Raw genomic sequence first — 27,233 nt, 5'->3', positions numbered from 1 at the left:
TGTAATAAAAATGTTTAATTCAAGAAAATGTATATACAAAAAAATCTATTAGTAGAAAAACTTACTGGGCAGTGAGAGCATTGGCTTTCTGACACAACTTGCCCAGCAGTCCAGCCAACTGCAGCAGTGAATTGCAGCCTTCCACGATCCGCATGTGTACCAACCCGATCTCCTGAAATAACAAGAATGTTTTAACACAAAAAATATATTTGACAAAGGACTAAAGTCAAATAAATCAAATTTATCATTATTGTTCTATATCATTTTAGAAATATTAAAATATTGTCTTTTTGCTCTCAGAGGACTTTACTAACAATTCTTATACATGTAGCTGAACAGTGGAACAATTTTGTTTGAATTGATGATCTCTATTTCTTTGTTTGAAGGTTATTTTAGGCAATGGAAGGATTTTGAAGGAAATAGGATTTTTCCGGACATTTGCCATTGTTCAGTGAAACAAGAAATCAGTAACACTACGTTTTGAGATCTGCTATCTGATTTCTTCAGGTAAAGAACTAACCTAATACATAATTGAAGAAGAGATCAGATTGCAGATCTCAAAACGTAGTGTTACTGATTTCTTGTTTCACTGAACAATGGCAAATGTCCGGAAAAAACCTGTTTCCTTCTATCTCTATTTTTCGTAGACTATCAGCAAAGCTGAATTATATTAATAAAATTAAAACCCATGCTATTTCTAAATCAGCGTAATCTGCAAAAAAGAATGAATTCTTGTTTGAAATTTAAGTTTTTGACAAACACAAAATTGTTGAAATAATAATTATATCAGATCCCAGCAAAAGATGTCCTAATAAATTTTATCACTTATTGTCACGAATGTTCACTTCACGTCTCTTTGAACAGTTCTTATTACTATTTGTTATTATTAATTAATAATAATAAGAGTTTGTAATATGATAGTTATAAAAAAAGTTTGTAAAAACTATTTGAAGATTGTTTTCATATTTTAATTGTATTCTGAAACACTCTTTTTTATACAAAAAAACTAATATTATAAATAAAAGGAATCTAAGTAAATATCCATGTTTTTACTTGAACACAGAGGAAACAGAATTGTGAAACAGTATTTCCCTTCACATCATCTCCTATTACCTAGTTTTATTTTTAGTGCCATTCTTATCAGTATCTATTGTTCAGAAGCTAGACAAGTTCTCGTGGTCCTAAGGTCTTGTAATATATTCCACAAGAAATCCACTGCCTAAAGACTCACAGAGATCAAACGCATCCGCCAAAGAGAAGAAAACCTATTCATTACGTTTAAATCTAAGGATGATATAAACATATTCTAAACATAGCAAAAGTTTCTTTGAATTGTAAATATCTAGAAAATTAATCAAAAAAAATTTTTTGCATAACTTAGCTTGTTAATCGTAAAGAAATTTACATGAAAACGCAGATCCAACGATAACGTTCTGTGGTCTCATATGGTGGTCGGCAAAACGCAGGATAACAGTAAAGTCGCGCACGTAGATGACAGCAGTTGAGACGCTCGAGATGCATCGTCTGCAAGTCACCTGTTTTTCTTTATTTGGTGCACAAAGCGCTAGATTATATTTCATATAATTTTGTCTTATATGTATTCTTATGATTTTAAATTCTAATTTTTGTATTTCATGTCATAATTTTGCATCATCTAAATTTCTTACTTTCAAATTTCCTGGAGTTGACGAAAATTAGCAATGCTCGTGTGATTGGACAACATATTCTGCATCCGAGCACAATGAAAGTTATAATGTTTTCTAATGATGTGCAGATTGTTGGTAAATAAGTTCATAAAATAAATTCAGTGAAATAATTAGTTACGATCATGACCCACGATTCAGCTGACGATCTTGCTTCACATATTTGCTGATTTTGTCCATTGTCGGAGGGCGGCATCAGAAAAGAAAATGCATAGTTGTTGTGAAGCCCTTTTTGGATGGGACTCCACACAATTAAGAAATAAGACAGTAAACTATGTTGTGTCTACACCAAACAACATTAGTAACTAAATGTATGTGCAGGACACTTATAAAGAATTATAACAGCCTGATCATGTTGGAATCCAGCCTAGGGTCTAGTTTCTAGGTGACGATTAATAAAAGAGAATCAAATTACGACTTTTTTACATTGCAAGAAATAAAATGTTCACATTGTATTTTACCCAGATAATATACATTTCATATACAGAAAAAGTATGCAATGTTAGCAGATGTAACACAAAATTGCATCTGAACTTTGATGACATCAAATCAGAATTATTGGTGAGCTGTTTAGTAGTTCATAGCTCTTAACGATTGGCCGAAACTTCAAAATTTGGCCCGAAGCAAACCCACTCTTCCGCAACCAATAAATTGAGTTACAGTTCATCCTATAGCATGTCTTCTCCATATAATGAATGAATTAATTAAATGAATAAATTAAAAATGCTTTTGTTAAAGAGGCGGAGTTAGAACTACCAAGCCCTCTCTACCACTCAACCTCATATTGTATACAGTAAATTTACAATAGTTTGATCCAATTGTGGTGAATTATTAACTTATTCTTTAAATAGAAAAACAAAAATGCTTAACCTACAAAAGTAAATGATCTTAAAGTAAAAATCTATGTATTTAAATGAATACAAAAGAAAAACTTTATAAATTTTACGATAAATACAAGAAAATTCCAAATGAAAAGCAGGAAGCAAAGAAACATTCAATCACTCTAACACACCAATTGACCACATGACCGCAACAAGCAGCAACACCCTAACCTCCGCCCTGAAATGAGCACGGTCCTCAATATCTGATATCATCGGGGAGAGCGTTCCAAAGGCGACAAGCCTGAACAGTAAAGAACCTATTACAAATTGTTGATCGATGAATTGGAATTGATAGTAATGTGGCTCCCTTAGGGTATAAAATATTCTCAAGGACACGGCATAGATTAACAACAGATAGTATGGTGGCCAGTATTTCCTCAGTGGTGACAAGACAGTATTACCTGAACAAACTCCAGCTTTATAGTCTCTGCAATATCCAGCCCCTTGCTGACCTTGAATATGTTCGTAATCATGTCCTCAGGAGCGTAACCCAGCTTCCAGAGATGAGCAATTATCTACAACACCATTGCAAAAGTTACATAACAACATGTATATGACAAAGTGATAGTACAATAGCATTGCTCATTTCCACAACACCTGACAGATAGAACTGATAAAAATAGAAAAATCTTACTTCACTCTCATTAGAACAGTGCATATAAACTGATTTACAGAATGGTCTAATCTGTATAGTAAATCAAATCTACTCAGATTATTCAATATAAAATTGTAAATCCATGGATAAATTTTATTTCCAATAATGAGCAAGACAAATTCAACACTAAATATATACTGTAATACAAATTTTGAACTATTAACTGTAATTAACAAAAATAATAACATATCTACTATCGTTTCCATCATATTTGCAAAATGTGTTGTTAACAGCTTGAATTTTTAAAATTCTTTATTGTATGAATTTATAAGAATCATTTTTCATTTTGTTCATGGTCTTGCACCTAATGAACAAATCTTCACTTTTATACTATCTCATTAAGTTTTGTGAATCATGGAAACGTTCTGTAGAATCAATAAAAGTAGTTATTAAATTAGCGTGTTCAGTTTAAATTCATTTGACAAGAATTTCTCCACAAAGACATTTTTATAGTTTTGGTTATAAATACTATGTAGCGGCAGCAAACTCACAACTAGTGAGTGTTCCGGGTTTAAGTCCTGGCAGAGCAAGTAATTTTTGTGATTCAAACTTTATTGAAATTACATATACTTATTTATAATTAGGCTTTTGAGTATTGACATAGTTCATGTCTCAAAAGAGGTTAGTTCCACATTTTCTGTCCCACAATTATTTCACTTCGCTGGGTTTATTTTTACAATCATATAAGAATACTAATATTTTTAATTTAAATTTATCACAATTTATGGATAAAATGTAACTGAAACGCACGTACCTACATCTGTGAATTTAATGTTAGAAACAGCGTGATACGTAATTGAAATTTTGCACACATCAATGCCTAACTTAGCACATCTTAAAAATAACAGTCTTCATCATCGCTACAAACATGGCCTCAAATAGACTGGCAGATAAAGGTCATGCTTTGAAACAGTTCAATCACACAAAAATGTGTTTACTTTCATAGCTTGTCCTTGACCCACCAGTTCTATTTGTGTTTACTATGTTTCTCTCATACCAACTGAAACACTAAAAATATGAAAGATAAACACTGCGACATAAACACAAAACGGGCATTGCACAATGTTGATTGTTGCAAATAAGGTCACACACTTTAGCCCTCCAACAGACCGTATAGCAACTTCTATACCGGCAAGCCCATTTTGGCCTATTTGCAATGGGTTTTCTAAACTGCTATAAAATATACGTATATGCTTTATGCAAATGTACACTTATTATTTTTTTCCAAGTATTTAGAATTTAAATATTGAACTGGAAAAAAAATTAAATTGAAAAAAACTACAGATTGCTGAGCATTTTTAGTGTAAAACCAAAAATGTTGCGTTCCGAAATGCAGAACTTATTATCCAAAAATAAAATATGAAACAATGTGTATAAATATATGACAAATAAATCTTTTACTAATATACAAAAAAGTTGCTAATTGATCAAATGGTTTTTGATAAGTCCATATAAAATATTTCTTTACATATAAACCTACCAAATGTTATATCATAGTAACCCCAAATAGATGTGCTATCAGGTATGTTGAATTCAAAAAATATAAATGTTTGGTAATAATGTATTGTATTTATGATGGTTTTTTTGTAGATTCAATAACTTTTCCCAAATAGTGTATAATGTAAGCTTTGTATTGATATGTAATAAACTTTGTAAATGTGTATTCATACTGAAGTAAAAGGATAATGCAATGTAATACTGTTTTATATATAATACAACACAATACTATGATTTTCTAATAACAATTGCCACATTTTAGTATAAATAGAGTTATAACAAACGATACAAAATGAAGAGCAAGAAAAGAATAGAAATCAGCAAGCAATCTTCACTGTTTACACAAATACAGTCTTTGTACAACACACTTATGAATTTTTTCAATCAGAGTTTTCAGCCCGGATAACAGCTGATGATGACAGTAACAACACAATTCATCTGGAGCCAATAAACACTAGAAATAAAACCATAAAATAGTCCAGAACGGATAGCATGCACCAACATGCGGCTGTCTGCACTGTGCGACTAAAGTGAATTCACCAAGGTCAAACACACATGACAGAGAACCAAGGAAGTGCTGACATCTAGTAGAAAATGCCAGAACTACTTGCAAAGTTGTCAAAGACATGGTTCTTGCGAAATAATACACCAGGCAAACAGAATAAATCAGGAACAACATAGTGATGTATGATATTACGTCGGTAACACACTTTTACTCAATCGCATTGAACATAATGATAAGTCAAAAACCGTGAAGGTGTTAAAAATATATCTATACAGTTTTTATTTATCAAAACAAAAACGACTATAATTGAGTCGCATTATAGAGAAATACGCATGCAGTTGCTAGGCAACTGAATTGTCATGTGTATAAAGAAAACATATACACTTGTAACAAAAAATCCACATGTTTAGAAAGAGCTGAGTGATGATATCACAAAAAATAAAAATTCTGTATGATACTTGAAAACATAGGTAGTTTTTTTACCCTTCTAACAACTTTGCGGCTGGTGCTAACTATACGACTACTTTAAAATTCCAAAAGTCAACTGATTAGGTTTATCGGTAATTTCTAAACCTTTTTGGGATAATTTCTTCTTCTTTTACTTCTTCTAAGGGGCTGTATATTGCCATGCACTTAAGCCTCAAAGGCCTTTTGCTCACTCCAAAAAAAAAGCAGTACGGTTTCAGCAGTTTTACAAACCACTGAAAACAACCAATCAGTCTCCTGGGAAAATTCACCACCTTGTCTAGACTACCAAAGATAGTATAGTGCTCACTTGCAGGACAGTCAAAGAGCAGGTGTTCAGCAGTTTCCTTGTGCTCGTTACACATTCTACAGATTGGATCCTCCTGAAGAATGCTGACCCTCTGAAAATGCTTCATCAGGTGACCATATCCCATAATCAACCCATAACCTGACGAGACACCGATCTACTTAAGGAGAGAAGGTCAGACGCCACCCTGGGGGAAGGCGACTATAGAACCATTCTACTCATTCTCAGACCCGGATGCAGCCTCTAAGACAAGTTGGCATCAGCTTTTTCGTTACCAGAGATCCCCTCATAACCAGGAACCCAACAAACAACCATATCGTAGATTTTACTAAAGGGAGGAATGATTTTATAACAATCCCAGACAAGTTTGCAGTTGAACACACAGGAGTTCAATAATGCTGCCTGGCTATCTGTGAAAATGCTAATTGTCTTACTCCTATTCCACAGGCGAAGATTCTTAAGAGCAAATTCCATTATTGCTGTAACTTCTACTTGACTGTAGGAAGGACCCATAGGGGACACTAGATACCTACATGGTCTTATTCCCCCAATTCCAGCGCCTGTGCCACTTTTAGTTTTAGAACCATCTGTAAACCATTTAAGCTCTGCTGGTGGAAGAGATTTCCTTCCCTCAATTGAATGTATAACAATTCTGAAGGTTTTGTCGAAGGAAAATCTTTGTGGCATCTGATCAGGCATCATGTGCAGCCCCCCTGTTGCAGCCCAAGGCCGACCAAAGACCCACATGCTGAAGACTATAGGCACTTCTCTTGAACATAGCCCAAATGACAATGTCCAGGGGAGCAAGGTAAGACAACAGTCTAGAGTCGTGCCCATCGCACTTGGAAAAGCCCCTTTGATAGCACAGCAAGCCATCCTTTGGATGCTAGCCAGACTAGCTACTGCCATCCCAGTCTCCATGTTTGGCCACCAAACGACAGCCCCGAACATTAGTGCAGGTCTGTAGTGTTTTTAAAGCTACATTGTTTTAATATTTAAAACTTAAAAACTTAAATTAAATGTAAATTTTGGGAACAAAGTAATGGGATTTAATTTTAATTAGGTTGTGGGAAGTTAAGATGAAAATGGATATGAAATCCTTTGGCAAGTTAGTGCTGGTAACTTTAAATTATTAGGAAGGCGGTTCACTGCCTTGAATTGATCAGAACTTGTCTTGTGTACTGCAGTTACGTCAGATGTGAGAGGGCTATTGTTTCTCGAGTTGGATACGGCTGGGCCAATGAGAGAACACCGCGGATGTCCATCAGAGGGGGGTGGAAAAAAAACTATAAAAACTGCCAGCTCATAATTTTCGGCCTTCTTTTGGGTAATTATTGTGAATTTAGTTGATGACAGTGCATGCCGTTTCTAAATGTTTTTACGCGAAGGATTTTGAGCTAAGCACCAAATTTATAGTACGTTATATTGAAATAGTCTTCCAAATCTGATATTAAATTAATTTTGTTGTCTTTTTTTTACAGGAAAAATCTAATTTATAGAAACTACAAAGCAATCTGCATAATTGATTCTCGATGAACAATAAAGCACAATAGAATCAAACAAGTTACATTTGGTTCAAACTTGCAAGAAAAGTGAATTAAAATTGAACTTTGATTGAATTTTAATAAATTTTGTAATTTATTAATATTTAATTTGAACTGTTTTATTGGATTTTAATTGAATTCTAATAATTGTTTGAGAGAGTTGTATCTGAATTGCAAAGACTTGAAAGTTAAGGTGCAACTAGTGAAAAGAGAAGTTTGATTTTTTTATTTTTGAATTTTGAGTGAACTTAGAAGTGAACATTATTATTTTAGTTATTTCTTAGTGGTATTTGATTTTATTTGAAAACTTTATTTTATTTCAGGAGAGAGCTCTGATTCTTAGTTTGATACATTTGACTGAAATTTATATTTTTTGCCAAAGGACCTTTTTACTATTATTAAACTATTTGTCAATTCTTTGGTGAATATAGAGAGTGATGAAATTCTAAAGCATTGAACTTTTTAATTTGCCATTTTTTAAATATATCCATTATTTTTATTTTGAACTGTGATTTTATTTTAGACAAACCAGATAATATTTAATAGTTACAAATTTAGTAACAAATTTTACTGAATATTCACTCGAAGCTAACTAATCAAAAAATATTTTATATCGTCTTGGATGTCTGATTGATAATTTTATTCATAATTTTCTGGAATAGTAATATCTAAAATCCAAGTTGTTATAAGGTCTAACCACGGAGACATAAAGCCAATACAAAAGCCTCGGCTAAAGCCCCTAGAACCCAACTATCACACGTCCCATTGCATTAAAGACCATTTCTGCAAATGGGGTCCCAGTTCAGGACCCTATCAAGGATAACGCCCAGGTACTTGACCTCAGACTTTAACTCGACGAAAGAACCTTTCAATAAGAATGGACCAATACCCACCAACTGACACATTCTTGTAAAGGCAACCACGGCAGCCTTAGTGGGGTTGACACTAAGGCCCATCCCATCACACCAGTTCCCCTCCATGTTCAGAGCAATATTGGTCAGTTCCGTGACTGTTGTGTTGAACTTGCCACTCACAAGAATCACAATGCCATCTGCATACCCCTGTGCGAAGTCACCACTACTGTTCAAAGACACGAGCAGGTTGCCCACAAGGTTCCACAGAAGAGGAGAAATGAAATGAAATGAATGAAAAATGAAATGAAAAATTCTTTATTTTTACAGGCAAAGTTAGGGCCGCATGGCCCTTTCTTACACTTAACCTGTTGCAATGTAATATTTAAAACATTAAATAAATATTATTTAAGAATAAAACAAAACATAATAAAGATAATAAAATAAAGAAATAATTACATTTACTCAAAGTGATGAAATTAATGCAATATTTTAACGTGTAATAATTAAAATTTAACACAATAATAAATTAACCATTTCTACTATTCTTAAAACATAATATAAATTTATATTTTTAATATACAAATAAATTAAAGTATTTATTGTTAAATGAACTTTTTCACACACAATCTCACATTCATCCCTCTGCCAGTGTCACGCCCACAGCATCTCAGACCGGAACTGCCCCAGCTAACCGCTCAAGGTACATATCTTTCAGTTTCGCCACAAACCGGGAACTGCTATCGATGGAAGTAATTGTTTGGGGAAGGGCATTCCACAACCTACAAGCCATTACATGGAATGACTTATCAAACACTGCAGTCCTGTGCTGAGGCATTCTCAAAATGTATGAGCCAGAGCGAGTGCTTCTTACACCTACATGAGACACAGATTTAAAATATTCAGAAAAATATCTTGGAAAACCAAATTTCAATATTGAATGAACTAGTTTTTAAAATTTTGATGGATCTTTGATCTATTAATTTTAGAATATTTGACTGAATATAGTACGGTGTGATGTGCTGCTCCCGTCTCACATCGTAAACGTAACGTATACAGTAGTTTTGAGTTCTTTGCAGCTTCTCACTCAGCACTATGGTCATATCATTGATCACGGAGTTACAGTAATTGAAATGTGGAAGTACGAGTGATTTAGTCAAGAGCAGCTTGATATGTTCTGGTAAAAATCGTTGTAAACGTTTCAGTGAGTGAATAGATGCGAAAACCCGTTTACAAATCTCCGCAACAGCGTCAGTCCAAGTCAAAGTCGAGTTTATAGTCAAACCAAGATCCTTCACCTTGTCGTAGTATGGCAGGCTGTTACCATTTACAGTTAACGTTTCAATAGTATTGAAGTTTATTGAGTTTCGTAAACGAGAGTGACAAATAATGATTGGTTTCGTTTTTTGCATGGTTTAGTCTCAGGCCATGATTTTTGGACCACATAACGATATTTGTAATGTCACTATTGATTTTGGTGATACATTCATTAATGGAGTCAATTTTAAAGTGTGAATAGATTTGCAGGTCATCAGCATACATGTGATATGAGCTATGTTTAAGTACAGAATGAATGTCGTTCACGTACAGTACAAATAATAAAGGACCAAGAATCGATCCCTGTGGCACCCCACAAGTAACAATTTCCCAGTCCGAAGTCATGTCATCCACCTTTACACACTGCCGTCTCCCTGACAGATAAGATCTCAGCCAAGTTAATACATGACTAGAAAACCCTATTAGCCTTAGTTTAGCTAGCAATACTTTGTGGTTTACGCTGTCGAAAGCTTTTGAGAAATCGAAAAGAGTGAGAATTGTGCCCTGTATGTGATCCATAGCAAGCCTAATGTCATCCGTCACTTTTAAAAGTGCAGTTTCTGTACTGTGGTTGGTCCGAAAACCAGATTGATAGTCACTAAATATGTTGTTGTAAGATAGATATTCAGTGAATTGGCAGTGCACAATTCTCTCTAGGCCTTTAGATAATGCAGGAAGAATATTTATCGGCCTATAATCTGAACATGATACTGGTGCTGAAATCTTATTAAGAGGACGGACAAAAGCAGACTTCCATTGTGATGGGAAAATACCACTCCTAAGAGACGTGTTGAAAATAAATGTGACTATTGGAAGGACAGCAAATAGAATATTCTTTATGAGGCGTATTGGGATGCCATCGTACCCAACAGCATTACTGCGAATACGGCGTATAGCTTTCAACACGTCACCTTGTATCACAGGTTTAAAAGTAAACTCAGGATAACCACAACTACGGTGAGGTAGGTTTTGAAGATGTTTTAAGTAGTCCTCCACTTTTTCCTGACTGAAACTTTGACTACAAGATGTAAAAAATTGGTTCAACTCATTCAGAGGTATAAGAACTGGCTGTGAAATACGTTGTTTTCCTATTTCAAGGCTTTTAACCTTACGCCATAAGTCGCTTGACGACTGTTTCCTATTCTCAAAAAGACCTCGAGTATATCTCAGCCTGGAATTACGCAGAAGTTGTTTAACCCTGTTTCGAATTAAACGGTACTGATCCATAAGTATCTGGTCATTAGAGCGCCTCGCTCTTCGATATAAGCTATCGCGATGGGCCATCAGGCTAAGAATATCCTTTCTCATCCATGGCACTGGGTGCCTCTTATTTATTCGTTTTGTCACATAAGGAGCATGTTTATCATAAACAGATAAAATTTGTTTATTAAAACCATCCACCATGTCATCAACAGAGTCAAGATTCTCTAGGTTATGCCATGGGAGCAGAAAGGATGTTGCCCTGGGGACAGCCCCTCGTAATCCTTGCACTGATGCTTCCTCCCATAACAGTGGTAGTGATCACCCTGTCTGTGAGCAAGGCTCTTATCCAGTCACATATTAGGCCATCACATATAATACCACATCTTGAGACCGCATTGATAATCACATGAGTCTGTATTGTAAAAAGCTCCTTCCATGTCCAGAAAGACACCTTGGCTACTTCTTTTGTTGCTAGTGCCTTCTCAATCCTGCATACCAGCTGATGTAGGGCTGAGTCTGGGATAGTTTAGTTCATTAGGAACACAGCTATTATTTTTGCCAAGGATAGAGCCTTCCTTGATGGTTAAATAATAATAGAAATGGAGATGACATAGTGACTCAAAATGAGTCGCTGGCCAGTAAAATGGTCAAGGTATTGCAACAGTATTACCTAATTATAAAGTTCTCTCAGTTCAAGTAAACACTCATAGGTTCCCTATTTTATCAGTTTACAGCTGTCAGGCAGCTATTGGAAAATTGTTGATATAAATGTGGATTCATCCATGAGTGTTCCCAATGCATGCCAGTCAAGGGGTTAACTGTTCAGAAACCATAAGGTGTAACTTAGAATTTACATAAAACTCAAACAGGCAAAAAGTACATCAGATCTTAGGAGTGAATGTTGAGATTACCTCCAGTTCACCTCCCGCTTCATACAGTATCTTGACTCTTGGAATTTGGAGTCTACGGTCGTCTGTAGTGATCAAAAAACGTTTGGTGATGAAGGTGTTCAAAATGAACTTGATGAATCATTTTAACATCAGGTACATCCAGACCACAAAAGATCTCTGTCTGGTTCACCCAGCAGTCATCCAGTGTAATCTAGATGAAAATGTGTTCTCCTTGTGTCATCAGGTGCACAATTGCACTACGAGTACAGCTTTATTTCTTAAGTTTAACAGAAATATAATGCAGAGTCCATAGTTTCGTGACTATATATATTTGCATATTAACAACCAGAAACAATAAATACAATGAAAATGGTTCACAGCTGATGGATCAATGGATGAAAGGCTACATGTAAGCCAAAGGGCATGAAATGTCCTTGTGTTGGGAGTGTCGATGGCCGAGCGGTCTAAGTCGTTGGACTTTGGGCCTAAGTTAGAGATAGCGAAGGTTCAAATCCTGTCTGTGACCGTTGCACTTTTTATCAATACTATCTACCTCGTACTGTATCGACTCTCCCCCTTATTCTGTTTGATAAGATCCTCGCACAGGCCAGTGGCCCATGAGGACGGACAGAATAAGGCTTAAAAGGGGGATCGGTCTCTCCTTTTTAAAAAAATGCTCCACTTGGTGTATCGAATTAACACTCATATTGATCAGACATATATCATTACTCCAACCAAAATCGTAATATTATCACACCAACAACAAAAGGTTACTTGCCTTGTACGCCTTAGCTATATCCCCAGACACGCAGTGCATCAACATGTCCTTGACCAGGAGAGGGTGGGGCTCGTCACACACCTTGAACACGTTCTCACTGCTGACGTGCCCAAACCCTGAACAAATAATAACTGCATGTAATAAACTCATCGCTTGCATTTAAATGCATTAGTACTATGGTCTAAATTCATTAACAAGTTGTACCGTTATTTAGTTGTATTTTATATAATGCATATTTTTGCAACCCTGTTACTCGTTACAGGTTAATATAAGTTACATCCGATTTTGGAACTAAATTCTTCACGGATTAATAACCTACTTGGCATGCGTCTACATTTTTTCTCCCATGAACTTTGTAGCTGCCCATCCTGCTGCCGAGCAACACCTTGTGTGCCTTTTCCGTAAAATTTAATTTTTGTATTATAAATTAGCCCTATCATGCGAGACATCTGATTTTGAATGTAATATAATATTACACCTTGGTTGATGTTTTATTTGGCAGATTAATATGGATAATAGTGTGGTGATGTCCTCCTGACGAGACGTCGTTGTCATGGATCTTAAGATAAATGGCTAATACTGTCGTGATTTTTTTTTTTAGGCGAGTTTAACTTCGAATCTCGTGAGTTTGATTTTAACTATGAGTACAACTTCGAGTGCTTCCAGCATTCATGTTTTAGACTTCTAGTCTACTAATTTTCACTTTTTCCGACTACAGCTGCAATGTCGAGCCAAGATGCTGACACACACGATTGTAAGTTGACATCAACGTGAAGAGAAATCAATTTTAAAGTTTTAATACTTATTAAGTTTGTATGCAAAGTTCCCATAGAACATTGGAACCATTAGGCCCACCCCCATGAAATCATTTAGTTCATTTTCACTGTATTTGGCAGCAATGTGGCATAACGTCATTTTATTTTTAACATCTAGAAGCGGTGCTTTTATAGTTATTTGCCACAATAATCATAGAAGTAAACTTTGCAAAGTCATAATCATAATCATCATTATCAAATATATAAATTCAAACTTATAACTATTTTAATTTATGAAATACACTGCACACTGCACATATAATTCAATGTGGTTCAAAATAATAAATATTTTAATTTCACCATCACGCAGCAACTACAAAAGTGAGGTCAGTTCTTACTATTTCTTGTAGCTTCTACTTGAACACAGCATTTTTTAGTAACCAAGTACAAAATGTACTTGTACTGATTTAGAATCATATGTTACAGTGTATTCCTAAAATGGTACAGGTAAATGGTCCAGCTACTGTTAATGCTAAAGGAGTCCGAATACCCCCGACCCTCCCTTCTGTTCAGTTTTCCATAACCCAACAGAAACAGCGTTTTGGACACTCCCCAGAGAAGATTTCTGGGTGCCCCACTGTAATCTAATATTAATTTTTATATTGATTTGAGACTGCAAAACCAATAACTGCGCTAATTTTGTATCCCTTATCTTTACAGGTGTCTAAAATGTAAATAAAATTTAAAAACACATTTTAGACAGAAAGCTTGTAAACTAAGTATTTATAGACCATATTTCTATTACTTTTTATGTTTGCCTAGACCAAAAGATCAAATTCCCAAAATATTTTCGCAAAGTTCATAAACACCCAGTGTAATATTATAATTACAAGGTTAATTTTTTATAAACATAATTATTTGTAATATAATTAGTGTATATGATAATACTTGATATTTTATAAGACATTTTATTTAAAATAAAAGGTTTTATGAAAATTCCAACTGTAATTAACTTGTAGTTGGATTTTCTATGAAAGTCATTTCCTTAAAACTATTCAACCTGTTTTAGGTTTAGTTCTTTTTGTATGTAAGATAAATTTTGGAAAAATGTATTTCTGTAATGAAATGTAGGCATGTAAATTAAAATCTTTGGGCAGTTGTTAAACTGGTCCAGATCAAAACAGCTGAAGGCAAAAATGTGAATTTTTACAATTTGTAGATAAGTCAATACAATTGATCGTGTCTTCAGGGACATTCATAAATCATTTAGGAAAAGGAATGGCGTTTTTAATTAAATATAGCTTAAGAAAAGTTGTTATCAATAAGCAAACTTTTATTTTCTCCGGTTTTTTCCCATACATTGAATAAAAAAACTCACATTTTTATCTTGAACTGTTTTTCTTCAGGCCTGTTCATTGGAAATTTCTAAATAATATTAGAAGTGCATAAAATTTCTAATGAAATTTTTATCTAGATCTTTCTATTTTTCTTGCCTTTAAAAAGGTATTTTAAGGGGCTGCAATAAAAAATATCCTTATATACTTTATATAATAGTATTGTAATACTACTTAATATATCAAACTTACCATTGAAAGTTGACTGGAGATTGTTGAGAGCTTGCCTCATATCTCCTTGTGCCGTGAATATAATGGCTTCCAGACCATCGTTAGTGTGTGATACCTGATGAGGAAATGAGTGTAAGTAAAACGCAATACTTTCAAATTTCCATTAATTAAGTTAAGCGTCATCATTAGTGGAGATTAAAAAATAATCTATTAAAGTAAATAATGAATTCAAACTCTTCATTTTAGGATCGCTGTGTATTTAGCATTTAAATTAAGGGTTTTGAACCTGATTTTTCCTCCTTACTTTGTACAATTGACATTTCACAACTTTTAACAAACATTTCTTCTGTAACATGTATTTAATATTTCAATACACTAGTCATGAGTCAATGATGAATGTGAAGTAAATTGTGTTTAATTCAATGAGGTTACCCTGAGTAGTCCTGATAAGGTTGAACGATCCGTAAGTCATAAATTAACACCCTTGTAACCACCTACAATCAGAGGACTTCAGTTTGAAGTAACTCTAAACCATGACAGTATTCATTTGATATTATTAATTAATTGACTAAGTCAATGCTTCGCTCTCAAGTTGGTCGAAGTCTAACGCACTTTCTCTAGTACCAATAATTACCGAGATTGGCTCACAGACATACATACAACTTTAAAAATTATGTAATCAACTTTGTCAGATTGAATCTTCCAAATCTTTGGCTTCCAAATGCTGTAACTGGATTACATTCAAATACCAACCATTAATCTATGTCCAAGAAGAATTTGTTAAATAAATACAATAAAATAAAATACAAATTAATTTACAAAGAATATGAGAATTTAATGTCATTAGTAAAATAATTTAAAAATCACCGACCAGTACAATCAATTAAAGACAAATACAACTGAGACAAACATGTTACGTTCTTTTTAAGTGTTATTTATTCTTTATTTATTTATTTCTTTTCAAGTTTCAGCTGAGCTATAAAAGTGCTTTATTTTACTTACTGTGTAATCACCTGTGTAAATTACAAATCAATCTGGTTCCCTTTCCCAAAACATAACCTTGTAAATTAATAGAGTGAAATATTATGAATCAACTATTTTGAATGATTCAACCCACACCTACAGTGCTTTATTTATTCGAAGTGAATACGCCTGCAATTATAATTTCTGCTTAGATACAATGCCACAACTTTTCCATCCTACAAGAGTCACGGTGAGGCCTGTCCACCAGCAAAGCATCGACTCCAGGCTACAACAGGTGGAACAATGGCTGACAGGACGCTCCATCGGAGAGATTCTGCTCAGGTACTGCTGCTTCGTCAGTATAGAAGATGATGACTGACTTTCACTGCACTTTGATTTGCACTTACGTTTTTTTAATATTGTCTCTTTAAACACAGGAATTTGATCAATACAGTTTGTTTTATTGAATGAACGTTTTAATCAATGAATTACCAGATTAAGTTGTAGGGCGAGTGTGGTTAACGAAGATGATTGGAACTCTCATTGAATAATGTTCCCGGTTACCACACTTGGGAGACAATAGACTGCGGATAAGATTGTACCAGCAGTGGTGTAATTATAGCCCAGCAGCTGATTACGTACGCAACCAGATTTTTCTTGAAAATGATAGAGAAATTTCCCTTAAGAAAGAAATCAATCAATCGTCTAGTTTTGGCAGAGTTTGAAATGGAAGAGTTCAAAAGGGTTAAGAATAAGAAACATTAATTTTTTATTTATAGATTTTATTCTTTTAGCACCATAAACTTAAAAAAGACCATCAGCCACATAAATTTTACTTTATTACCATCAGACAACTACGAGGTGTAGTCAAAAAATATGGTGAATAATTTTTTTATTTCAGAAAGTAATAAACTTAAATTGAATTCAATTTAATCTCCTTCAACATACTGTTCTTAGCTGGCAATGCACTTATTCCACAGTGTAATCCATGACCAGAAAAATTTCTGGACGGTTTCTTTCTGAAGAGTTTTTAGCTGCTCGGTCGTCGTGACCCTCTCAATGTCAGGAATGGTGCCAAAATTTTTTCCTTTAAGCAAGTTGTAATTGTTGTGAAGATTCAGAAGTTGTTTGGTGCTAAATCGGGTGAGTATGGTGGATGTGGACAGACAGGTACACTTTTTTCAGCCAAAAACTCGGGAATTAGAAGCGAGGTGTAACATGGCGCATTGTTGTGATGAAGAAGAAAGCATTTCACCCATTTTTCTGGCCTCTTTCTTCATATGTTGTTTTGCAAACGTCGCAGTATGCTCTAATAAAATTCAGATTTCACAGTTGTTCCCCTTGGAACAAACTCTGATCGCACTATGCCCTTAAAAAAATACAATGAGCATGACCTTGATGTTCGATTTTGCCTTTTAGGGTGAGGAAATGCACCGGTTTTCAATAGTGAACTCTGCATTTTGAACTTTCATGTCCAGTTACAATTTTGGCCATGAAATCCGGATCTGCTTGAAGACGATCCTTCAACTCTGTGCAGACTGATGCATGATTTTCTTCCTGTTCATCACTCAAAGGTCTAGAAATTTTGCACTCACATGTCTCATTTGCACATTATCGGTTAAAATTCTTTGAAAAGAACCGTATGAGATGTTAATATCTTCCGATAGCTCTCGAATAGTCATTCGCCTGCTTGAACGAACCATTACTTCTACGTTTTCCACATGGACTGTTTTTGAGGTTAATGGACGTCCCGAACGCTGCCTGTCTTCAACCGACTTATTTCTGTTTTTAAATCGGTCTTGCTACTTGTATACAGTATTCAGAGTTACCACATTTTTGCCATACACAGATTTTAACATTTCATGAGCTTCTTTGGCAATCTTTTTCAACATAAAACAAAACTTAATTTTAATGCGTTGTTCTAAATCCGTAACACGTGACAAGACATGATAAACACAACCTCACTCTAGTGGCTCTATTAGTCGACTGACAAGCTCCAGCGTGTTGAAACTTGTCGCTGCCTGTCTCTACACATCACACTACTCGCAAATTACATTATATGGAGGCAGTTACCGCTATAAGAATTCATTCACTGTATTTTTCGATCACACCTCGTAGATAAAGACTCTGGAAGTCACCACTTTAATGTTCTGTATTAACTGTGTACGGTGACGCTCATTGAACATTTATTTCTATGTCTGTCAGATGGTTTTGAACGTGTTAAGCTAAGAAAATATGATCTAAGAAAAGAAAAACATTATTATTCATATTTTTAACCCTTTTGATACCATCCTATTTCAAACTCTACCGAAACTAGTGTGGACTGTCAGCCTGATAGTCTATCCGTTTCTAGTCAGCTGGTTCTGAATTAACACTTATTTATGGCATAAACAGAGTAAAGTACAGAGTATATAAATTTATTCAGGGTTAAAACACAAACGTTGTGAGAGCCGATGCCCGAGCGCTCTGACATCGGACATTAGATCTGAGTTAGAGATAGTGTATGTTTAAATCTTATCTGGGACCATAGCACTTTATATTAGTACATCGACCTTGTACTGTATCGACTCTCTTCCTTATTCTGATTGATAAGTTCCTTGCACAGGCTAGTGGTCCATGAGGACGGGCAGAATAAGGCTTAAAGGTTTTCAGTCTCTCCTACAAAAAACCTTTATACTTGAAAAATAGTTTTTAGTAGTAATTAACTACTGACTTGTTCTTTCTGGCAGATCTCTGTGACTTTAGCCAGCAGCTGGGCGTCGGTGAGCTTGTTGTACCGTAGGATGCAGCAACGAGACTGTATCGGCTCTATGATTTTCTCACTATTGTTGCACGCCAGAGCAAACCGTGTGGTACCGCTGTAAATCTCCATAGTCCGCCTCAGAGCTTGCTGCGCTCCATCTGTCATGCTGCCACCATAACACTTTTTATAATAAACACAAAAATACACTTTTCTGTCATTTCTCAAGTTATAAATGAAACTTACTTACTTAGATGATTCCAGCAATTTTTGCCCATACAGCACCGATTTTCATAAAAATTTGGATTTAAGTTCTACTTGTCCTCAGTTCAAAGTCTACCCTGTGCCAGGGGTTGCTTTTTTCTAGGGGTGGATGCCAGTGCGGACATTGATAAATTGACTAATTCTAAGCAACTTTTGTTCTATGAAGTTTTTTTCTGAAAGTCAATACTTTTCTATTTATTCGTGAGTGAAATTGTCGGTTTTCAGGCAAAAAAACAAACGTTTTCAGATGGTTTTTCACGAATAAATGGAAAAATATGCATTTAATCAAAAACTCGGTAGAGAGCAAATGATCACTTATAAAAAAACAAAAAATCGTGTATTTATGATATATTCAGACCGAATAACAAAGGAATTATAGCCTATTAAAAGTTGATTGGTATTTTCAAATGCCAAAATAGAAAGTTTCTATATACAATAACCAAAACCCAATGAATTTGTCAGGGAAAATTCATAGTACCTTTTTTTAATTTCCATTTAAAAACCTTTATTTTTATTTTTATAACGTTAATTCCTATTTTTTCGTTAGAAAACAATAGTGAAAATCTCTCCCTCTCCTCCACCCCTTTTTTTGCCTGAAAACTAACAATTTCACTTGTGAATAAAGTATTGACATCCAGAAAAAAATTAGTAAATTTATTGATTTCCACACTTATTTTAAATAAAAAATTGTTCACCCACCAGAAGGGGTGGCACTCATTCCCAGGGAAAAAGCAACCTCCGGCGTAGGGTCAACTATAAAATAGATGACAAGTAAAACCTAAATCCAAATTTTTATGAAATTTGGTGCTGCATGGGATAAATACACAGTTTACACTTTTTATCACCATTTACTGGACTATAATGGTTTTTGAATAAGCTATCAACATTCAAACCTCTGAAAACAGACTACCTATAAATTTACATAAGTAGCAATTACCGCAAACTTCCAATTTATCACACGTTATCCGATAAATTATTTACATCTGTTCCCGAACATATTTTGATCAAATGCACAGAAAAGTTTCTGTGCAGGTAACCAGAGTAATAAGATATCATGATTTTCAGGCGATATAACATGTAATTTGAAGTTTGTATATGTTATGTCTATGTTTGTGCATTACCGATTGTGCTGCCTATATACCTCCAGCTTTACGTTTAGTTTTTTCTTTTTGTAGTTGTATACAGGTATCCAACTACAGTAGAACCCCTCATATCCGGCCTCGGTTTTACCGCACCTCGGTTTATCTGGCCCCTTCCCAAAATCGAAATTTATTTACCACGGCTTGCAGACGCGCAGTTGCACGCACTAGTCTCCCACGACTCTTGCATTATTTTGGTGTATCTATTTGTTTACATTTTCCTGTGTTGTCCTCAGTTGAGCTAATAGGTTTAACCTGTAAACAGTTCGTTGATTATTTCCAGTGCGGTTAGTACAGTACAGTACAATTGTTTTGTTTCGTCAAGTGCTGTGTACTGTAGGTTGGTTTATCCGGCCGAATCGTTATCCGGCCGAATCGTTATCCGGCCAGGGGCTCGGTCCCGTGGTGGCCGGATATGAGAGGTTCTACTGTAATAAAAATAAAAATAGAGGATATGACTTTTAATTCTTACAATAGAGCCATTTTCCTGAAAACCGGCCAACCTATTTAAAATAGTTTGATATTTTTGTATTATCAAATTGGTCTGGCCAAAGTAAACCTAGTGTGAAATTGTTGCCCGATTGTACTGATTGTATTTAATAATAATTCTGGGGTAACTGGATTACCGGTGGAAGGAGTAGGCCCAGAAGAATGATAAGGACTGGACTGTAAAAAAGAGGCTGCTATCAGCGAGGCGCGCATCGCAGATGGCAGTGTTTGATAACGAAATTGAGAGGTGGGGTGAAGTAGACGTGCCATACCTCCCGTCTCAGTTGATCGGAAGTTATTGTAACGAGTAGACTTTGAAAGTGCTTAGAGTTAATCTTTTGCTAATCGTCATCGAACCTGCGGGTGCTTTCAGCAATTATTTTTAAATCTCTAACACTGAAGAATTTTTATAATAAAAATTTCTAGCACTGAAAAGAAGTAACATTTAAAGTAAAGTAAAGAAAATTAGTAACAAAATAAAATTGTATTTTGAAGATAAATTAAAGTGAAGAATTGGCAGATCAGATTAGAGTGTGAAAGTTTTGAATTTTGAAAATTGAATAAAAGACAAGCTGTAAGAACTTTGTACATTTTTGGAGTGACGAATATATTACAAGTTTGAATTTAAAAGTTATCAAAAGTTTTTAATTTAATTTTAAATCCAGTAATTATTTTCAAGAAGAAGTTTTATTTTAGTTTGAACTTTATTTATTTCAGAAGATTTTCTTTTATTTTTGAAACTTCACAAAAGTTTTAAATTTCAAAGCTCCTCATGTGCCAGTAAAACGGTACACTATCATTCAAATTAACATGACATAGAATTTAATCTAATGGAAATCGTACCACTGCGGAAAGCCTTTTCAAGCCTTATTTTATTAAAAGGTTTCAGATGGTAAAATTGGAAGAAAAGTGGATTTATTACAATTCAGATTGGAAATCAAGTAAAAGTGGTTGTCCACAGGGTTCGAACTTAAGTTCTTTTTTGTTCTTAATTTTTGTTGCTTATCTCTCTACCCACACTACAAAAACTGCTCTATTATTCAGTATGCTGATGATAGCTCAGCTGTAATCATGCAGAAGGTCTTAAATGCAAATATTAGCATTTTTACATAACCTAAATGTTTGGTTTTTAGTAAAGGGTCTTAAATTAAGTAGTGAAAAACCACCATATATTTTGTAATTATTTCAAAATTGCACATAATTGGTCATTTTTCCAATTGTACTCAATTCCTCTTTTTAAACTTGCAATACTCTTTATTTCTTGAGTAATGAGTTTACCTATTCCTAAAAGGGCTATTTGTTTATTACGTTTGAGAAATGACAAATCAAGAGTGATCTAGTATCAAATTTATACCAATGTAGAATATGAAAATCATTTTAAACCGAACCTGTCGGCTTCATCTAAAATGACGATCTTGTGTCTGCCTGGCGGCAATGTGACCTTCTGCTGGGCAAACATCTTGATCTTGTTACGGACTGTGTCGATCCCTCGGTCGTTGGAAGCATTGAGCTCCAGCACCGCCTCCTTCATGGCGGGCCCCAGAAGGGCTCTCGCCAGGCACAGAATTGTGGTGGTCTTGCCCACTCCGGGTGGTCCCTAGAAAATAACAGTGATTAAGTATAACATTCCCTTCAGGCCTAAAGAAACCTACACAACTGCTGACATTGCTTTCTATGTCAAAAATTGAAAATATTGGTTATTTACCAAATTGTTTACTAATAAATCAAGCAGTGTACTAAGGAAAAAAAACTGTTTATCTACAAAAATCTTTTATTCTAAGATATAATCTAGGATTTTAGTTAATTCCAAACTATTACTTTGTACTTATTGGGTTTGTTAAGTTTTTGGCAACATTCTTGCTGTTTTGCTTGAAAAATTAATACGAACTTCTATTGATAGAACTGTTTATTGATATGAACGTCTAATTTTTGCAGACAGTATAGGTACCATGCTAATCTTGATGACTTCTGTGTGATTGAAATTTCTTTTTAAATGATGATTGATTATCCAGTTCTATTGTATTTATGTTAGTCATTGCAGTGGAAATCGTTAAGAAAACGAATTGAATGTTTAAAATTGACGAATTAAGCTAATAGTCTATAATACTATTCCTGAAGACTTAAAAAATATAGGTTTCATATGTATGTGTGTGTGTGTGTGTGTGTGCACGCGCGCACGCACGCGTGAGTATGAGCCATAATAATGCTTTAATTATACACTATTTGATTTTTAAATGAAAGAAAGCTTTAAATAGCTAAAACATGTCAGTGCAGAGAAAATGGAATAAAAACAAGCTTACTGCAATGATGATGTGTGGAGTGTTGCCACTCCGGGAGATATTGGCCAATCTGTCGACGGTTTCTTCATTTCCCACAATATCATCAAACGTTAATGGCCGATACTTCTCTATCCTTAAAAAAATCAGGTAAACAATTAATTACAAAAAAACAATGATGAAAAACATTATTAGTTTACGATACAATCATGAGATTATTACCTTTTAAAAGAAGGATGGATTATAAAAATTGTATGGAAAAAGTACATCATTAGATATAAATTATTACATAGACCTATCAAAATATTATGATAAATTTTGTACAAGGACAATTCAATTAAAGTACTATCCGGAGGCCACTAATTTTAGATGACGTTTTGATTGAAGACTTGCAAAAACTAAATTATTAGAAAGATCAGACTTATTTGACTTCAGTGAACATTACATATCATTACGACGATCGGTTTTTTTTTTCTACCAACCAAAACTTTGTAACTTTCTACAGTCTCAATAAGTAATGAAAACTGTAAAAAAACAATAATTGTAATAATTTAATAAATAGGTTGTTATTTACTTTCCCATGTTATCTTAAATGATATAGGACAACTGTTAAAATTGGCTATAACAGTAATCTGTCATTTTTATAACGAATAATGAGGTGCCTGCAAATTATTTTTGCAGAAGAATTGATAACATATTTGAAACTTAATTCCTTACCTATGGTTACATGAGTGTACAAATTTTTTAAGTCTCCCGCACATTTGTGACAAGGTCCTCTAGAATTCCGTTCTGTTACTGATAGGTAGGCTACTATCGTAAGTGATGTTATTCATTTACTACAATCAGAGTGGACACCAACTTGTAATGATCGCTGGAGGCTTTAGTGCCAGTTCGTTCGACTACTAAGTTAGTTCCTTTTTCAAGAACTTTTTTATTTTTAGAGTTTACCGCACTTTGTTTCCTCTTTCTTCTCTATTTACTACCTAAGCAATTCCATTTGAAAACCTAACAAATAGGCTTAAATGTGAATGGGTAAAGTAAATATTTGCCTGTAAATGATCAAAACTAACCTAACGACAACTTCCAACTCGAACAGCTTAACTTCCTACTTGAAAATCTTGTATACACAATCTAATTACAAACAGAAACAACTTGCAAAACGCAGTTAAACACAAACATCATTGTCATAATTTAAAAACAAAATGCAAACAGTTACCCTTAAAGATACAACTGTTTAAAATAAATACCCTAAAAGACTTTCAGACACATACATAATTTTCGAAACTCTCGGAACTAGTTGAATACCTGACTCATGGTTAATTACAAGGCACAGTACTGAACTGCATTTGGAAGCGGCAAAGAAGACGCTTGATATCAGGCCAATAGTAGCACAGTGCATCGTCACCCCATATGGCCTTACTCCTGCCAAAAACATCTCATATTCTATATAAGTTTGGATTGAAAAACCCACTTAGCTTCTTTAAGAAATCATCCCGGCCCTTCATTCGGCCCGACATGACAAATGCTGATAATCGTAATTTGTTTGATACTTAATAACAAATGTCCCTCAAAATATTTTTACATATTTTGCACTTTGCAAGCACATTAACATTACTCAATACAAAATATAGATTCACGATAGCCTATAGCTAAAAACAATAAATTCTACGGAATGTCTGCTATGTAAAATTTCTTCTTTTGATCTTATTTATTAAAAAAGTAAGGAATAATAATAAATAATAGAATGTATAAATAATCATTATACTATCTATTAAAACAGACAATATAATAATATTTAAAGCCTTTAAGACATCATTAGTGTACTGCTGGTGCATTTCAGCATCATGTATATAATAATACATGGACATTTTATTAAAATACTGTATACAACTCGTTGGCAATACAAGATGAAAAATATTACAAGAAGGTAGGTGTTTTACATAAAAATGTAAAAAGGCAACATAGTTAATTCAAAACAATTAAGTAATTAAACTAATGTTTGGCTTAGAGAAATGATTTCTTTACCAAAATGTAGGCCTTTTCAGGTTTGCTATTATACAGCATTTGATTACGATCAGCTCTAATATTCTTCAGAGTACTAAGGTTAAAGATTGAGAATGTCTCTGAGTCAAGATCGATGACTGTCAGTCGCCCAGGACAGTTTGGCAACGTAGCATAACATGGTTGGCTCAGGCTAAGTGGCAGGCATTAGGAGCCACATATCAAAGATCTTCTTCAGTGCACTCTTGTATAGAGGCTAGTTGCTATGCCACTAACTATGGAATTCTCATACAAGCTATCAATCACAGATAATATAATACACTGCAAGTTATGGCTTAGTTAGACTATTTGTGATTTTCACTATCTAAAACAATTAATAGTTTAGCTCAGGAGTAGAATACACTAAAAACTTTAATTTTAAATTAATAGGTTGTGACTCTTGATGACTAGGCTATTTTCACGGATATCTAAATTTATCAAGTAAAATTGTGCATTTCATACTTACCAGGGAAGGTTTTGACTTTTATCTGAAGATTTTGTTGTTGAAGTGCTAGTGCTAGGCTGATGCTGTTTTGTAGACGTAGGTTCTGTAACTTCAACACCTTCCATTGGTTCAGTGTCTGCCATAATAATTTTACAAAAATGTGTAAAACTACTAATGATTTGTAAAATTTGTCAATGCTGATTTATTTTGACTAAGATTAAATTGATTGGAAGTTTGATGGCAAATTTAGTACAAATACTGACGTTACTACGTTTTTAAAACTCAAAATTATAACCTAAAATTGTAAATAAATAGTGAGTGATTAGCACTAGACTTGGCAGCAGTGTTGATTATTTTTACCAGAACTAAGTTTCCCGCCTCAGCTTTCTTCTTCTTCTTCTTCTATCTTAATCTCTTCGCTAAAAATGGCTCCAAACAGTAAAATACTATTTCTACTGCTATATTTACTATTCATGTTATATTTCACCTCAGTTCTTTGCTTTTTATTTTGAAAGTATTTTCTATGCTCCTTAATAACATATACGACATACATTTTACCCTCCCCCCAAGACTACAACCCTTTGGGGGATATACCATAACCAAAATATTAAAAACAAAGTTGTCTAATTATAATATACCGTTTATAGAGTAATAAATAAACAGTTTTATTACTCCAGTAAAATGTAGTTACTTGCGAGTGCTCCTTTGGTTCGGATATCCTTCAACTCAGAAGGTTGGTACCCATAAATTAACTTTCAACCAATATCACGATTCTATTTAGTCCAGATTTGACTGCTATGTTGGTCTCTGACTAATTATGCCGATCTAGAGTCTGGAGTATATATATACTCCAGCTGGGTCGCAAGCAGTAAGCAACTGAACCACAGACACAATCTGCAAAACTTAACGTTCGTGTTCAAATTGGTCAACGGACATATCGATTTTAATAAACTTTTAAGACTGATTAACTTCCACAATCCATTAGTAATTATATCTAAAAACATCTTCAAAAGAAATGTTCCCAAATCGTGCTCTGTACAGCACGATATCTCGTGTGCAACATCTTGAAAACAGCCTCGCATTATGATTTGGGACTTCTTTGAAAGTAGTAATTCGTCTTTTAAAAATGCCGTACATAATCACAGCAAGGACCCTGTTGTCCACACTTCGGGTACATACCTTGTTACCTTACATTCATTAACATCAACTACGTAGTCTACTGAACCTTGCTATGTAAATTTATATTATTGGTACTTTGGGATTATACCGACCACACCCAGACATGAATCGTTATTTCACATTTCGTTTCTACTGATTACTAGATTAGCGTAGAACAATATTTCGTCAATATAAAACAGGAATTGTCTTATCGCAAACACCTCCCCATCCTCAGACAGAGGTCAAAGTCGAGCGTCTAGTAGATAACGTGATTGCAGAGTCTCGCCGCCCGTTCAGCTGGTGCATCGCTTTGTTGTACTTCCGTGTTTTACCTCTACATTTCTCCAAACACAAAAATTCAACAAAAACAAACATTTACCAAACTAAACTTTTTATTAAAAAAACACTCAAAACTTGTTTTTATTCTTGATCACATTCCGCCACCCAAAATGCGAGTGCCTCCGGCCATCAGCGCGGGCTTCGGCAGCACCTTCGGTGCTGCCCCGCGCTGATGTCGACGAAAGAAAAACATCCCTCGAGATAGTACCTATCAGTAAAATATCAAATTCTAGAGGGGCTAATCAGAAATATAAATTGAATTGTAATGGAAAGGCAATGATGTACCGTGCAAATCACGTGATGCCGCGCGGCCTGCCGTAATCAGGATTCTCGAGAAAGATAAGATAACAGCGACAACAATACCGATCACAATACCTGGAAATGCTTGTAAGTTTGTAATTTTGTAATTGAAGAGTTGTTTTTTCGTTCTATCATGTTTGTTTCTATAAATTTCTATTTTTGTG

At 34.5% G+C, this 27,233-nt stretch overlaps 1 protein-coding gene across 1 annotated transcript; it reads right to left on the bottom strand.

Moving 5' to 3' along the window:
- On the bottom strand, window positions 1-25,612 carry LOC124367267 (replication factor C subunit 2-like). Its single transcript, XM_046823970.1, has 8 exons — window positions 25,294-25,612; window positions 22,812-22,923; window positions 21,900-22,108; window positions 18,593-18,788; window positions 14,938-15,031; window positions 12,597-12,712; window positions 2,986-3,099; window positions 1-172 (listed from the first exon to the last, which is right to left on the bottom strand). Exons 1-8 carry the CDS (start codon window positions 25,413-25,415, stop codon window positions 62-64), a joined length of 1,074 nt encoding a protein of 357 aa, XP_046679926.1. The 5' UTR covers window positions 25,416-25,612; the 3' UTR covers window positions 1-61.
- Window positions 25,613-27,233: the final 1,621 nt, after the last annotated feature.

The sequence above is a fragment of the Homalodisca vitripennis genome, chromosome 8 (genome assembly GCF_021130785.1).
Source record: "Homalodisca vitripennis isolate AUS2020 chromosome 8, UT_GWSS_2.1, whole genome shotgun sequence".
Taxonomy (NCBI): Eukaryota; Metazoa; Arthropoda; class Insecta; order Hemiptera; family Cicadellidae; genus Homalodisca; species Homalodisca vitripennis.
Note: the sequence above shows the minus strand (reverse complement) of the source record. Positions and strands in the feature narration are given on the sequence as shown.